General features: G+C 37.3%; 1 protein-coding gene across 1 annotated transcript; it reads left to right on the top strand.

Annotated features, from left to right (window-relative positions):
• Window positions 1–12,139: 12,139 nt before the first annotated feature.
• Tap (basic helix-loop-helix neural transcription factor TAP) lies at window positions 12,140–14,327 on the top strand. The gene is made up of 2 exons (XM_076762092.1): window positions 12,140–12,378; window positions 13,113–14,327. The coding sequence occupies exons 1-2, from the start codon at window positions 12,193–12,195 to the stop codon at window positions 13,620–13,622; spliced, it is 696 nt and encodes a 231-aa protein (XP_076618207.1). The 5' UTR covers window positions 12,140–12,192; the 3' UTR covers window positions 13,623–14,327.
• The last annotated feature ends 283 nt before the right edge of the window (window positions 14,328–14,610 follow it).

The following is a 14,610-nucleotide window of genomic DNA, read 5'->3' as shown; positions in this document are numbered from 1 at the left end:
TTTGCCGCGCGCACACGCGACGCACGCTGGCAACCTGGAAGCACCGAACCGTCCTACCGGAAACGCCGCACGACATACTTACGGAAGCCACCTGAGGCGCATACTTACGCGTAGAGCTTCCTCGCATCCCGCAGGACGCGTGCATTCGCTCGATAATCCGAGACGAGTAACCAGCAATTCCGCAAGAGCGTTTATCGTCGTTTCGTGGGCAATGTTTCAGTGCATTCCTCTACGATCGCCGATAAGAACGCTGCGTGGAACGAGGAAGACACGCGTTCCTGGAAAACTTGAACCTCCGCGCGGGATAACGAGGCTCCTTCGGCATTTCCGCCGCGAAATGGCGCAATTAAGGACGATCAATAAAATCAAAAATGAGGACAATCGCGAAAGACCGTAAAAGTTGTGTAATTGACGCGTAGGTCTAGATTTGTGTAAACGGTGGGACCGCGACGCGTGGAATTTCTGGTTCTCTTAGACTCGGGACGAAGACATTTCACCCCCGTAAACCTCTCGAATTGTCCAAGAAAACAATACTTCGTTTCTGGAGGATTGGAGATTTTTTTACAGCCTCGTTAAAGTCAAGAGTCCTAGATTTATTTTCTTTAAATGGTCCCCGAAAATAGAAATCACACGACTCGTCTGGTATGTTAGAAATTCGTTTAAAAACTATGTGGCTGCTTGATTGATACGTGTTGATGCATTATCATACATAAATCACATGTACCTTTCAACGTCTAATGGAACGTCTTCCAATAATTCATGCCACCGATTATTCAATGAATTGACATAAGATAAACCTGTTAATCTCTCATCAAGAAAAACAGATTTGATTATGTTATATACTTCGAATTCCTTGCATTTCTTGATTTTCTTCTAACAGCGAGTATTATGGAAATTAACCACTCCATCTCTGACGAATCCAGCTTCGTTGGTAAATGAAATAAGTGGTAGAGCATTGTTGATCGGCGATAGACATCAGTAGAAACCAACGAGAGTTAACTTCGTGAGGTAGATCATCTTCAAGTGGTCATATTTCTTGAACACGGTACGAATAATCTTAAAAAATTGTCCACACTGTCCTCTGTGAAACGTACTTCATTGCTGCTATTAATAGTCGTGATATTCACTGGTTCGTTGCCATCCAACAGTAGACCAGGCTTTTAAGCGAACTTGTATTCGAAATGCATTCGTGCAATGCTTAAGATATTTTCTTAATCGACAAACATCCACTGGGGAAATCGTCTACATACGAATGTCTTGCTTCGACTAAATTACATCCAACCAGTTCATACGTTGAACGTGTGTTTACAATTTTCTACTTTATTTACTTATTTAATATCATTTCAAACGTAACAAGTTCCAGAAATTCCAAGTGCTTGTAGCAAGAGAATGATCGAGATTGACTTATAGAACAAGATTAAAAGACTTCAAGATGAATTTTATACACAGTTTTGTTGGAATTAGTTATACAACTGTTTCCATTCTATATTTAAAGAAGTAAATATTTCTTTGTTGAAAGTAATGTACAGAATTCTGTATTGGAAAAAATTTTTCCTAGATTAATCTTAACCCTTCAAATTTGTTTTCACCGTGGACTAAAAGCTACACCTGTCCGCTTAAGAAAAGTATCTCAGCTAATAGATATCGTATGTCACCTGTGACTTCAGCGCCATGTTCAACGTGACATAATTATTCGACGTATACAGTATCACTGTCTTCGCTGGAGCTTCAAAGTCACCTAAATGAAAGTATACGTTCCCATTCGAAGAAATGAAAAGACCTCCGAATATATATATTGTTACATAAATGTATATATATTCACGTTAGAAACATATAATTCCTTAATGTTTATTTCGTTTTATTGGGATCGAAACAGTTTCTAACAAAACGCCTGAAATTTCGCAAACGAAATGTTCCATTGTTTTGAAACTCTTATTTCCAAAGTACAAAGCCTATCAACTTTGTAGAATCTTTGATAGCTCCGCTAATTATTAAAGATTATCGTGGTCTTACGAAACACAATGATGCACAGTTTATTACTTTCTTCAAATTTAAACCGGTGCTCAACAATACTGATCGTATCGCAGTCTGCATCCTTGTAATGCATCGTTCGGGAACAAGGAAACGGGGCTGCATTCAGCTGGGTGCAACGCATAATGCTGAACGCGTTCGCTAAAAACTACACACGTGCGCGAGCAGCGAGCATGACGCCGCATAGTCGTCTGAGATCACGAAAATGTGACAAAAAATACAAGATCTAAAATTCTGTAATTAATTTCTGCACGATTATTTTAAACCTCTAATCATACGTAAGTTGAATTCTATTTATTGTCCACTTTTTTTCAGTGAACTCTTTCTGAAATAAAGAAACATCGAGCCAGTGTGATCACTAAGAATCTGAAGATGGGGATTTCTAATAACAAAAATAATACTAAATACATTTGTCAAAATAAACTACAAATTTACAGATACAAATACCGAGAAATTCAATTATTATACTCTATGCTGGAATGCAGAACAATAAAACTGAACTTCGAGTAAAACTAAACCCGGAAATTCACTGAGGATTAACACTTGTATCGAGTCGATGAACGTTCGTGCAAATTTTCGTCATGGTTGGTGCCTGGCAGTTAATAGTGTTCCCTCGTCAAAGTCAAGCGAGCATGTTCGCGCCCAGGTCGGTTTCATCTTGCGGTTTTTCTCACAGACCAGGAATCCAGACGCTCGTAACGAGCGTCGGTTATAAAAGAGCAAAGTTCGACCGCCGACGGACTACCCTACAGCCACGTTTTTTTCTCCGTTCCTTTGCTAGTCCGGAGAACGAATGGAGACGGAAAAAGGCAGCTTCGTGGATCGTGAAAAAGGACGAAGTCATTGCGGAACGCTGGAAAGTGAGAGGGAAAGGACGTCGCTGAAAGGACAGAAACGAGATTATTTGCAACTTCTTCCTTCATGCTACTTTGCTTTCACAGGACACTATTACTTTTGGAGCAACATTCTGGATTTGGCTAAAACTTTTTATACATGTTTAGGAGGATTCAATAAGATATTTGAAGAATAATTCTAATTTTTCTTTAACTCTTCAAATTCACAGGACGCTAAAGGGGTTGACGATCAAGTTTTGAGTTGAAGATACTTTCATAGGGGATTACTCAATTTACTAATTTTTGGAGCAACATTCTGGATTCGGTTTAGAATTTTCATACGTATCTTTAGCGATGTTTAAAACCACCGTGAAAGATTAAAGAAGATATTCGAAGAATAATTCTACTTTTTCTCGATCAAGTGGTTCGATCACCGAAGTGACGCTCACTTTTTATGAAACGCCCTATACAAGCGGTCTGGAAAAATGTACTTGAAGAGAGTGAAAGGTTGACAACTGACATTGCAGGATTAAAAAGTGATGTCCATCTCGAGCAGTTCGGTTTGGCAAGTGTTCACGATGCATCGAGGGTACAGCGAGCGGCGAATGGAAGGATCCGTGACTCGTGGAAAGGTCGTACAAAACAGGATGGCGGAAAAGAGGACATCGAAGGAGGAAGGAGAGGAAGAGAACGAAGTGGCCAGAGAAGGACGTTGCTGGAAAGACGAGAAGGGGACGTGTACAGTTACCAAAGGCCGAGGCGAACAGCTCCACCTCCGACGATAAAGTATCGGCCGACTCTCAAAAGTCGAACAGAGATTGTTTTCCCCTTTAGCGGAACGATTCTGATTGCATCCGCCTGGTGATCCACGGCGCGGATTTTCAACGGAAAAATGACACTTGGCTGCACTCTGCACGCGTTCCTCGGTAAATGAATATTCCTTCATCGAGGCATCTTTATTCCAGATTGTTATCACCAGCAGACGCGCGGAATAATCGTTCTTATGCGAACGTCGAGCGTTTGCGTCGAAGGTCAAGACATTCTCAGAGGCATACCTATCTGGCAGCACCTACTGTGCATTGCTAAATGTCAGTTGATAACTGTTTGTAAATTGTAAATTCTAAATAAAATATAAAGTACAGTGTACAGGGTATGCACGACATTGCTAGCGATTTATTTCAAAACTATTCTAATTAGACAAAAATGAAAGGGAGAAAAGTTTTACAGTTTCTTATGATCGATTGGATAGAGTATGTCAATTTTGCATATTTAAATTATTCAAGACGAATTCATTCGTGTACTATGTGATGACTAAATACTAAACATATGAATTATTGCAATATCTCATTATTTGCTTTATTTACTTAATACAGTAAGAGGCAAATTAAAATTTCTAAATTCTAAAGTAAAGAAAAAATAATATAAATCGAGATAATCTGAATATCGTCGAGGTATTCCAATTAATTCTAAAAAGTCTAGTAGTAAAATATTTACTGTAATATTAATGTCGAAAAAAAAATTTTTAATAAAATGCATATCAACTAGAAAATATACTTTTTTGCCGCGACAATTACGATGCTCTTTCCATCCATTACGGTATCCATAACAGAATTACGTCCTGGTCGTGATAATACCCTTTAGTACTATAATTATAGACATTCCGTACTGATCCGCTTAACAGTTCTTAATGACAACCCCAGAATGTTCAGTTCTCTCGCCGTAACAGGCAGAAGAAGATGTTTTCCTCTTTCTACGTACGCATCATCGTTACCTCATCTTTATCCCCGTGTCTGTCGTAACACTATGGTGTCAGGTGTAACACAATGACAGCCAACGTAAGTGATCGCATCTGCGCCTTCATAGACGCCACCATTGTCACGAAGTAAAAGGAAGAAAGCCGTGGGATAAAGAGTCTCTTGCAGAAAGATCATCGCGTCTTCTCTCTTTCTTTCGCTCGGTAAAGTTTATCTCGAAGCTTGTTACGAGTCTGGGAAAACTCCCGCGAACTATACGAAACATGGGTGTTGCCAGTTAGTTAACCTACTTCTCACGGCGCACGCCTTTTGCAGGTAACACCTTTTAAGGCGATCGAGTCTATTATCACCGAGCCTGCTGAGCATTCTTCTAAGTCTGTGACACATCGTGCAATTTTTCTGTTAAATAATATAACGCTAAAAGGACCTGTACTATGGTGGTAACAATTTGGTTGTTACGACGCAGAGTTAGGCAAATTTTTAGACCAAAGAAAAATTTGTTTATTACAGAAAGAACATGTAGGAATATCTTTATGGATTACACAAATTTTCGACTATGTATTTGGCTATTCCAAGAAAATGATTTATGACTTTCTGGTACTGTTTCAAAAGCAATTGCATTCCTCCGCAATTCCATGCTGAGTCTTTCAATACAAAAAGCTTCGTACATCTACGTTGGATGACATTGTCATTGCTGAATCATTTCCTGTTCAAAAAGTGCACCAATGCTCGGAAATGGTGACATTCGAGCGAAGGAAAGTTTAAATAAAATTTCGTTTGGCTTATTAAATCGTAAAGTATTCGAAATGAGGTGAAAAGTTTTGCTTTTCTATTTTACGTTGCATATTTTCCAAGCATTAGTAACTGAACATATTTTCCAACTATGCAAGAGCCATTCCAGGGAAACGAAATCGATGGAAGAACGTACATAAATTAATCGAGTAAAGAGAACGATCCATGTCACAAGGTCTGCGCGGCCAACTGCAGAAGTATTATTTATTGACGTGCCCGATAAATTACCCAATTAGGGCGCATCGTTACCGAAGCCTTTCTCGAACCCTTTTTCACGTTCGACAATTTCGTTCTCCGCGTGCCTGCACGCCCCTTTTCTTTTTTTATTTGATTTTCGATTCTGCACGCTCCGGGTAGCAAATCTTTCGTGTAATTCCCAATATTTCCGCGGGCCGATCGAACATGTGTCTGAAACGGCGTTGATTTCACGGCGTCCTTTTATCGACGAAATGGCACGAATTTTCAAAGTGTGAAAAGGGTTGGCCGCTGTAGGGCCCTTTCACGAAAGAGGGTAGACAGCCACTTTTGGGGGTTGACGCAGGTTTAGAAAACGAGTTTCGATCGTAAACGTTCTTTTCGACAGATTCTCAGGTAAATAAATATATTCTATAACGATCTTAATATTCGTACGAAGTATATTCATCTACCTAAGAATTAAGGCACCAAAAGTTTTGATTTAAAAATTTTGATTTAATCTAATACATCTTCAGAATAATACAACATACAAAAATATACAGTCAAAAAATGGTATCTGTTATAAAAATGTAATATTTATTTGGAGAAACGAAAACCTAACGCTAAATCGCGTTATTAAAAGTATTAGAACACCTGTCATAATAACGTAATTAGACAGAGAAAGTAGGCTTATGCAAACACAACCAGAAAGCATGTTATTGTTTCAAGTAGAAGTTTTAACACGCTTTTTAATTACAGCTACGTTTGCAATATTTTCACGGTTTGTTAACAGGAAATCTTTCTTGCTTCAAAAAAAGTCATGTGAATGTAAAAACGTGATCTGAAATGTAAAGCGTGAACACTTTTACGTTATCGACATTTATCCTGGATATTTAAGTGGAAAAGTAACATTCTAAGATCAAGGCGCTAAAAATAATAATGACAAGTCATTTTCTATACCACAGGAAACATTATTACGTCTATCAAGTTCTGACTTTCACGCGATTAGTTTGTCGTAAAATATCTTTTAACTATAACTTTCACGGCGATAAAGATTTAGCTAGAACCATTAAACAAGATTTTTTGTAATTATTTCGGCGAAACTTTAATAGTTTGAACTGCGTCAGAAATACCAAGATCACAGACGAGATTATAATTGGTCGTTTTCTTTATGACTCGAATAAAATTTTGTACATGAAATTAAATTTACAATAAACTTTATTAAGCATCTCTGTTTTTTGAATGATAATAAAAAACTGTAGGTATTATATTTTGCATATGTTATAGTATGATAAAATTTTACGTTGCAAAAACTATTTAATTTATATTTAAATTTTGAAGCAACGGATCATTTAACTTGTTACTTGTTTAGCAATTTTATTTCTTTGCCAAGATATGAATAATGATTACAGCGTTCGCAGTACCAATGTATTATAAGTATACAGGGTGCTCGGCCATCCCTGGGAAAAATTATAGTGGAGGATTCTAAAGGCCAAAATAAGACGAAAATCAAGAATACCCATTTGTTGATGAAGGCTTCGTTAAACAGTTATTAACGTTTAGAGTTCCGACCATACAAAATTTTTTTTTCGAAAATGCGCAAGATTTCGAGGGTATGTCTATTCACCAAAAATGATTGTAACTAACCCCCGCAACCGAAAATAATTTTTCTAAGACGATTCGAAAGTCTTTTTTTACACCCAAAACTTTCAGCACCTACTCGAATTTTTTTCTCGAAACTGCGTAGGATTTCGGGGGTAAGTCTAATGACCAAAAATAATTGTAATTGATCCCAAAAAACAAAAATAATTTTTTTAGTAGGTCTTGAAATTTTTTTTTTTCGGCGGAAAATTTAGGCACCTACCCCCTGTCGATTTTGCTTAAAAATTCGTTTTTCATTTCTAGTAATTTTGGTTGACGCCCTACAGAAAAGTTGTCTAATACTTTTTTGTAGGTACCCATGAGCTCTACTTCAGAGAAAAGTTTCATTGAAATATATTCACAATTGTAGGAGTTATGGCTGTTTGAAAATTGGACCATTTTTATGGGGTTTTTCTCATTTTGCAGGGTCAAGGACCAACTTTTCGAATATTTTTGCGATTTGTACATATTCCCCACCAAAATACGCGTAGTTTACTTTTTTAAACATTAAAATCGTCCAATCCGTTCAGGAGTTATGATGTTTTAAAGATTCGCATGAAAATTCGGGCAAACATTTCTGGCCAGAAATTAGATTTTCGGTAAGGAATTTTTTTCTCGAAAGTGCGTAGGATTTCGGGGGTATATGTAATGACCAAAAATGATTATAATTGATTCCTGCAACTGAAAATAATTTTTTTAGAACGATTTGAAAAATTTTTTTTTCGTCGAAAAATTGCACCACCTACCCGATCTTTTTTCTCGAAAGTGGATAGGATTTGGGAAGTATGTGTATTCACCAAAAATGATTATAATTGACCCCCGCAACCGAAAATAATTTTTCCAGAACGAATTGTAATTTTTGAATTTAATTGTTAATAACTTTTTAACGAAGCCTCCATCAACAAATTGGAATTCTTGATTTTTGTCTTATTTTGGCCTCTAGAATCCTCTATTAAAATTTTTCCCAGGGTTGGCCGAACACCCTGTATAGTATACTAAAAATATATGCTTTAATAAAACTGTTACTGTGACTGGAATAAATTAATTTGATAACTAGGTTGGAGTTAAAAAGAGGTACACTTATCCTACATAAAGAATTTTTTAATTTTAAATTCTATCAATTATTAGAAACGAGTAAGTGTATGGTCTTAAAGTTTATAAGACGTAAATATATTTCAAAGGATACTAAATTGCAATATTTCTAGAGGATAAAATATTCTCGTTTACTGGTGCATATTCGCAAACGATATCGATGAACATCTTAGATGCAAATGTGACCCGTAAAGAGTGGCATTATGCACGGCTCTCGTATAGAGTCAGTTCAATAGAGTCGATCGAATCGTATCAAACCGTATCATGCAAATCACGTAGCATCAATTCCATTTCAGCACGCGATCGAGTTTAATCGACCTAGGACAGCCTATTTTATCTTTGAAGAGGTGAGCCTTGGTGGGAAGAACTCAAACGTAACCGATCGTAAATTCACGAGCAGTAGAAAATTTGAGGTGCCAGATAGATATCAACAATAAATTTCAAATTAATTTATTAAATAATAACACTATTTAAATAGGTGGGAGTTCTTCCCACCGACAAATATTTTTTCTTTCGAGTTTTGCTCTTTGCATAATATAATTCCTTACTTCGAATCTAATTTTGGTGTATTCATCTGACTATAGTAGCAAGTTGTACGAGAAACTCGTGTCAGTTATTCCAGTTTGCACAGAAAGCGCAAACGATAATAAATAAGAGAAAATGACTGACTATGAGACGTTGAGAAAATTACCAGTCGGAAGCGTTGCAATTATATAAATATTATAGTCCAGCAGTTTCATAATTTTCACTCATTAAATGTATCATTATCCGTCTTCCGTTTACGATACGGGTGAAATTTGAGGCAAAAACCAGTAGCTGACGTCCAATGCAATTACTGCGCTCGCGTGTTCTAAACTGCTATCGTACTTCAGTAATGGTATAATACGAAGAACAAGAACCATTATCGCGCATCGGAGAAGAGGTTAAGAACACTTCCAGCTTGTTTGAAAATTGACGAAAGAAACAAGTTCCTCTAAAAATTTCCTGTCGTTGCACACTAATCATCTTACTCATTTTCTTTTCATCGACCCTTTACAATTTTTCAATTTGCAAGGAAACGATTCCCAGCAGTTATTAATTATAATCTATTACATCGTCCAAGGGCAGTAACGATTAATTGAATGTACCAGTTCTTGCGGTATCGAGGCAACTGTAGAAATGGTTTATCAACTGAAACTAGTCAGACAACTTTGTAAATATTGCTTGCGGAAAAATGTGTGTTGAATATTCTATTTAACAGTATAAAATAATATGTTCTTAATCTTCAATATCAAACACTATTACTGTCGATTTAAATGTAAAAAAAATATTTGTGAACAAAATGACGACCAATTAAAGAAACATTGTGAGTTTTAAATTTTATTTTGGATCTTGGTATTAAAATGAATTAAGAGGTTTAAGAAGATATAATTACTTTTTGTTACTTTTTAGTGCAAATGACCAGTTGCATAAATCAGTGCATCTAAATGTGATAGAAAAATAATACATGATAGTCTGTATTGATAACCTTGCACCAGACAACGAAATCTAATATTTTAAAAATTTTATATCGTATTGCTATTTGTATCGAATAAACGAAGTTTCGCTGCGACATGGTATATCAAAGCTAGCCATAAATCACAGTGAACGGTTGCTGGTCGGAAGTGAACGGTGGTTTCCGCATCGGGGGCAAGACCTGTTTGTTTTCAACGAACAAATTATTGACAGTACACTTAGGATGCGCGAATATACTATCGATAACAAATCGTTATGCAAATAAGTTACACGTGGCCACGATATTTTTCATTCCCTTCTCAAGTCGATCTTGTGTGTTTCTCGAGCTGCCAATCGTGCAGAAAAATGGACAGGAAAACGCGATCGAATCGACAAATTGTCGAAATACCTGTCTGTTCATTCGATCGACTTTCTCGATTAATTGGCCGCGACTGTGATTCATGGGTGTTAATACTTGTCGAAACCATCGATTACCGCTTGTCCTATCGCACTATCGATGATCTCTGTGCAAACTGATATTTCGTGGGAGCCAGGAAAATGCGTATACTCGAGTGCAATTACCTAGTTCCCGAGGACTCGGTCTGGGATTAGCTCTTCCGGTGTATACGATTGAGCAGAAGCGAATTGCGACGCATCAAATTCATGAAACAAATATGTCATCCCCTGATCGAACTAACAAAATTCACAAAGATACTTATGAAACGGCGGAAACGAAGAAAAAAGTAACGATGATCCAAAGTAACGTATTAAAATATATTTTTTAAACGTTTGAACATTATTTATCAGGTCCTCTTCGCGTGAAATTTGATGTAAAAATATGAATAATATCGTATTTAATTAGGAGTTAATTATTAAAATTATTTGATCAATATGCTGATATTAAATATTGGTATCTTAGTATAGAAATGTAATTCCATGAAACTGTGCTTTTAATATTTACGTGAACAATTATCTGTAAAAGTAGATTATTGGTGAAATGTTTTCTACATTAAAGCATTTATTTTTCTTTAAATGATGTCTTAATTTTATTAAATATATATGTGTAACATCGAACTAGGATAGAAAGCAAAAAGAATTATCAGTCATTGATTAATCGCAGGAATTACCCCTCGGTAGAAAATTTTCCTATTCTAGCCGATCTACCTGCTCGTTTCTATAGCGATGTCCCGAGCATTATCAACTGATTAGCGAGTGTGACATATGGCCGTGGTTGGTTTTATTAGATTATCGTCCATTTATTTTCAAACACATATTCTGGGGCAGTGTCGAACGACGATCTCAGGCTGAATATTTTAACTCGATAGCAGTGACTAGGAGAACACAACCTACGTACTTTTTTCTGAGCAGTGACTAAGGTAAGATCAAGAAATTAACTTCATATTTTATAACTTGTTGTTTAATAATACGTCATTTGTATATCATTTCTTAAAACGCAAAGAAAGACTTTCAAAAAACAGGAAATCTTTATTCTTCTTTGAATAATTTTGATTAATTGAAAGTATGTAAACATTGATGTATAAAATAATGATGTGAATGTTAGAATTATAAATCGTACGTTGTACGTATAGCAAGAGCACCTTAGCAATGATCTCCCTCTGTACACCGCAGTACACATGGCAAGCGTTCGGTTACGAACGAAACAAGTACACTGCTTCCGAGAATACAATATTACGAGGCTGTAAATTCACAAAAGATTTCGCTATTCACAAAAGATACCACGCCGCAGAACTCTGTATTAATTTTTCCACAAGACCCGTAAAGAGGTGTAATCGCCCTAGAAACCTCTAATCTCCTAAACTAGACGACTAAGTACATCACCCGTGGCACGCATCTAACGTATACAGAGGAAGTGGTGGGGTGAACGTTAGGTGCCCCTCCGTCGTGATTATGGGGTGAACTCTTGGTACGGTGCCCCATAGAAGGCGGTCCGCCCTTATGGAGGGGGCAAAATACCCCCGGGACAGTATATATGCTCTAAGAGCCCCATGCCACTTTCACAGTACAAAATTGTACCCCGCCTAGAACAGTCCTCGTTTCTTATTTCCTTTTTCTCCCGCTGCAAACGGGTCGTTCGGCTATGCCGTGAAAAGATTTTCCGTCGTTCGCGCAACAGTTTCGTAGAAATAGCTCTGAACGCGTCTAGTTTGTGCCAAGTGATCGATCTGGATAAATTCAACAAGGATTGTTTCCTTCGATCGATTCATCAGGTAAGCGATAATAATTTTGAATTCGAAAGTGTTGTCGCGCGATATTTTAACTCAAAAAAATCCTCCTCTATGGAAGCAACGAACGGTAATATATAGTATTTAGGTAACGTTTTTGAAAATTCGGAAATAATAAATTGGAGGAAACATGAATTTGCTTTTTAGGAAGCACAAGCTATGTCCTCGGAGTATTCATTCTGCAGCGAAGGAGGTTTTGACGAACTTTCAAGCTCCTCCGACTCTGGCTTCGACGTAAGCTTCGAATCACCCAAACACGAAATACAAGCAGACACTCTGTTTCCGCCGGCGAAGGAAGAGAAACGCAAGAAGACCAGAAATACGCGGTGCAAGAGCCCTACGCAGGTAAGCATTACTTCATCGAATCGTAACAAAATCACCCAACAATCTATTTGTCTACATTCAAAAGAGCGATGAAAATATCTAAAGAATCTGTTTATTTCATCCCTGTTAAATTTTTCAAAACGCTTTTTAATTTGGTATATATCGTATTTTTAAACAGATCAATTTTCATTTGCTTTTACGTATTAATAAGGAATACTTCCATATATTTTTCACATTTATGTATGCACACTCTCGTCCATAAGTCATCCGACACACGTAACAAACGTGGAATTAAATATATTGTATATCATAGATTTTACTAAAATATTTTTATGAGTCTGTGTAGTTTGGAAACGGTCGTTCAAATGAATGGTAGAATTACAGAAACAGTCTTTTAGTTTTCATTAACACCATACCAACTTTTCTGTAACATTTTCCACGAGTCCTTCGATTTTAAACGCGTTTATCTTCAAAATTTGCTTTCTCCTACAATTTTACTTATTCATTTTTAAATGACTAAATATAAGAAAGCGAGGTAATAAAGTCATTTTGGAAAATTGTATACCTTAATTTGCATTTTCCAAGACGAACGAGCAAGATGTCCGATGAATTATGGACGGTTAAGTACTTCTTCGTACTTTTTTGATTGCGTTCAATTTCCTCCGGTCCTGAGACGCCCAGAAAAGAACGTGAAAGACACGAGATAAAAAGGAACGATCGAGGTGATCGCGTGGTAACTATTGATTCGTTCGCAGGTGCTCAAGCTGAAAAGGAACCGTCGTATAAAGGCGAACGATCGCGAGAGGCACAGGATGCACACATTGAACGACGCCCTGGAGCGGCTCCGGATGGCGTTGCCGACCTTCCCGGAAGACACCAAGCTGACGAAAATCGAGACGCTCCGGTTCGCCCACAACTACATTTGGGCGCTCTCGCAGACGCTGGGTAACGCAGAAACCGGCGAGATCACTGTGAACGTCGGAAACGTGACGGTCAGCATCGGCGAGAACGGAAACATGATCACATCCTCGACGGGAAGCTGCGCGGTGGCGGCTCAAAAACGGTTGGGCCCGTCGCACGCAGGTTTCCCTTATCCTCAGGAGAGATTCGTCCCCGAGTGGCAGGAATACGACTGCTACAGCGACCAGAGCGTCAGCCCACCGATGCAGTATCAACCGTGCTACGATCAGAGGATGTACCATGCGCAGCATCAACTGCAAACGCCTCATCATATGGGACACAACAGCATGTACCAGTGTCTTTAGAACATTTTTGTGACTGTTGAACGGTATCGGGTACAAAGGCAGAGGAATTTTCAAGGTGTTCCATCGTCCAGTTTATCGATTCGTGGATAAATTGAAGGATCATGGACTTCTCAAAGTAGGAATTCTTTTTAAGCTTCGAAATAATGAAATCAGGGGAGAAGGATGGAAATAATCTAAAAACACGAGTCATTGCCATGTTCGATGTTTATGATGGATTTAGAAATATTTTGAAGCTTGAAAATTATGAAACTATTCTTGAAACGCGTTGCACGAGCCATTGCCAGTATTTTAATACTTTATAGGACAACGTGGTTGTAGGAACTGCTCAAATATGCCAGTGAAACCAGTGCAAAATAGTGACAGATTATCAATCTATAGACGAATTATTATAAAGGACCCAAAGTAGAAGACTTATTAAAATTTCTGCGTGCAAATCCCTTTGTAGAAAATAGAATTACCGGAAATAACTATGTATCTTCACCTGCCTACAAAAAGAACTAGCCGTTGATAATTTTAAATTACTCCCACTACGTGAAACTTTTTATCCGTGTCATATTTTCTACAGTATTTATATATCAAGGACTGTAAACCAAAGAATTTACTTATGTTTAGTAAACACAATGTGTTGCACCGCGTACCTTTAGAGTAGCACACGCAAAGTGTAATCCCCTATTGCATGAGTTTTATTTTACCTTTGGAAAAGGAAATTATTACTTCATTATTTATATATGCACGAATTAATTAATTTTCGAGCTAAATAATAAGTGTTTCTTGTATTTTCTATCAGGCATATGCAATAGAGGATTAAAAATAATGTTTGATAGATTGTTTCATCAGATAATTGTAAAGTGGAACTATCAAAGGGACTGCGTGTCAAACAAATCTATTACAAAAACAAAAATATTTCACTAGATCACAATGTTAAACGTTCATCTGCTGACATATTCTAACAACTAATTATTAGAGAAATCTCAATTTAATTTTGGCA

This window comes from Colletes latitarsis, chromosome 3 (assembly GCF_051014445.1).
Source record: "Colletes latitarsis isolate SP2378_abdomen chromosome 3, iyColLati1, whole genome shotgun sequence".
Taxonomy (NCBI): Eukaryota; Metazoa; Arthropoda; class Insecta; order Hymenoptera; family Colletidae; genus Colletes; species Colletes latitarsis.
The sequence above is the reverse complement of the archived record's forward strand: the minus strand, read 5'-3'. Positions and strand labels throughout refer to the sequence as shown.

Bases quoted from the DNA above. Each gene is read 5' to 3' on its own strand.
- Tap (XM_076762092.1), top strand. From the start codon at position 12,193: ATGTCCTCGGAGTATTCATTCTGCAGCGAAGGAGGTTTTGACGAACTT. The intron at 12,379-13,112 runs GTAAGCATTACT...ATTCGTTCGCAG, and splicing joins GGTGCAAGAGCCCTACGCAG to GTGCTCAAGCTGAAAAGGAA.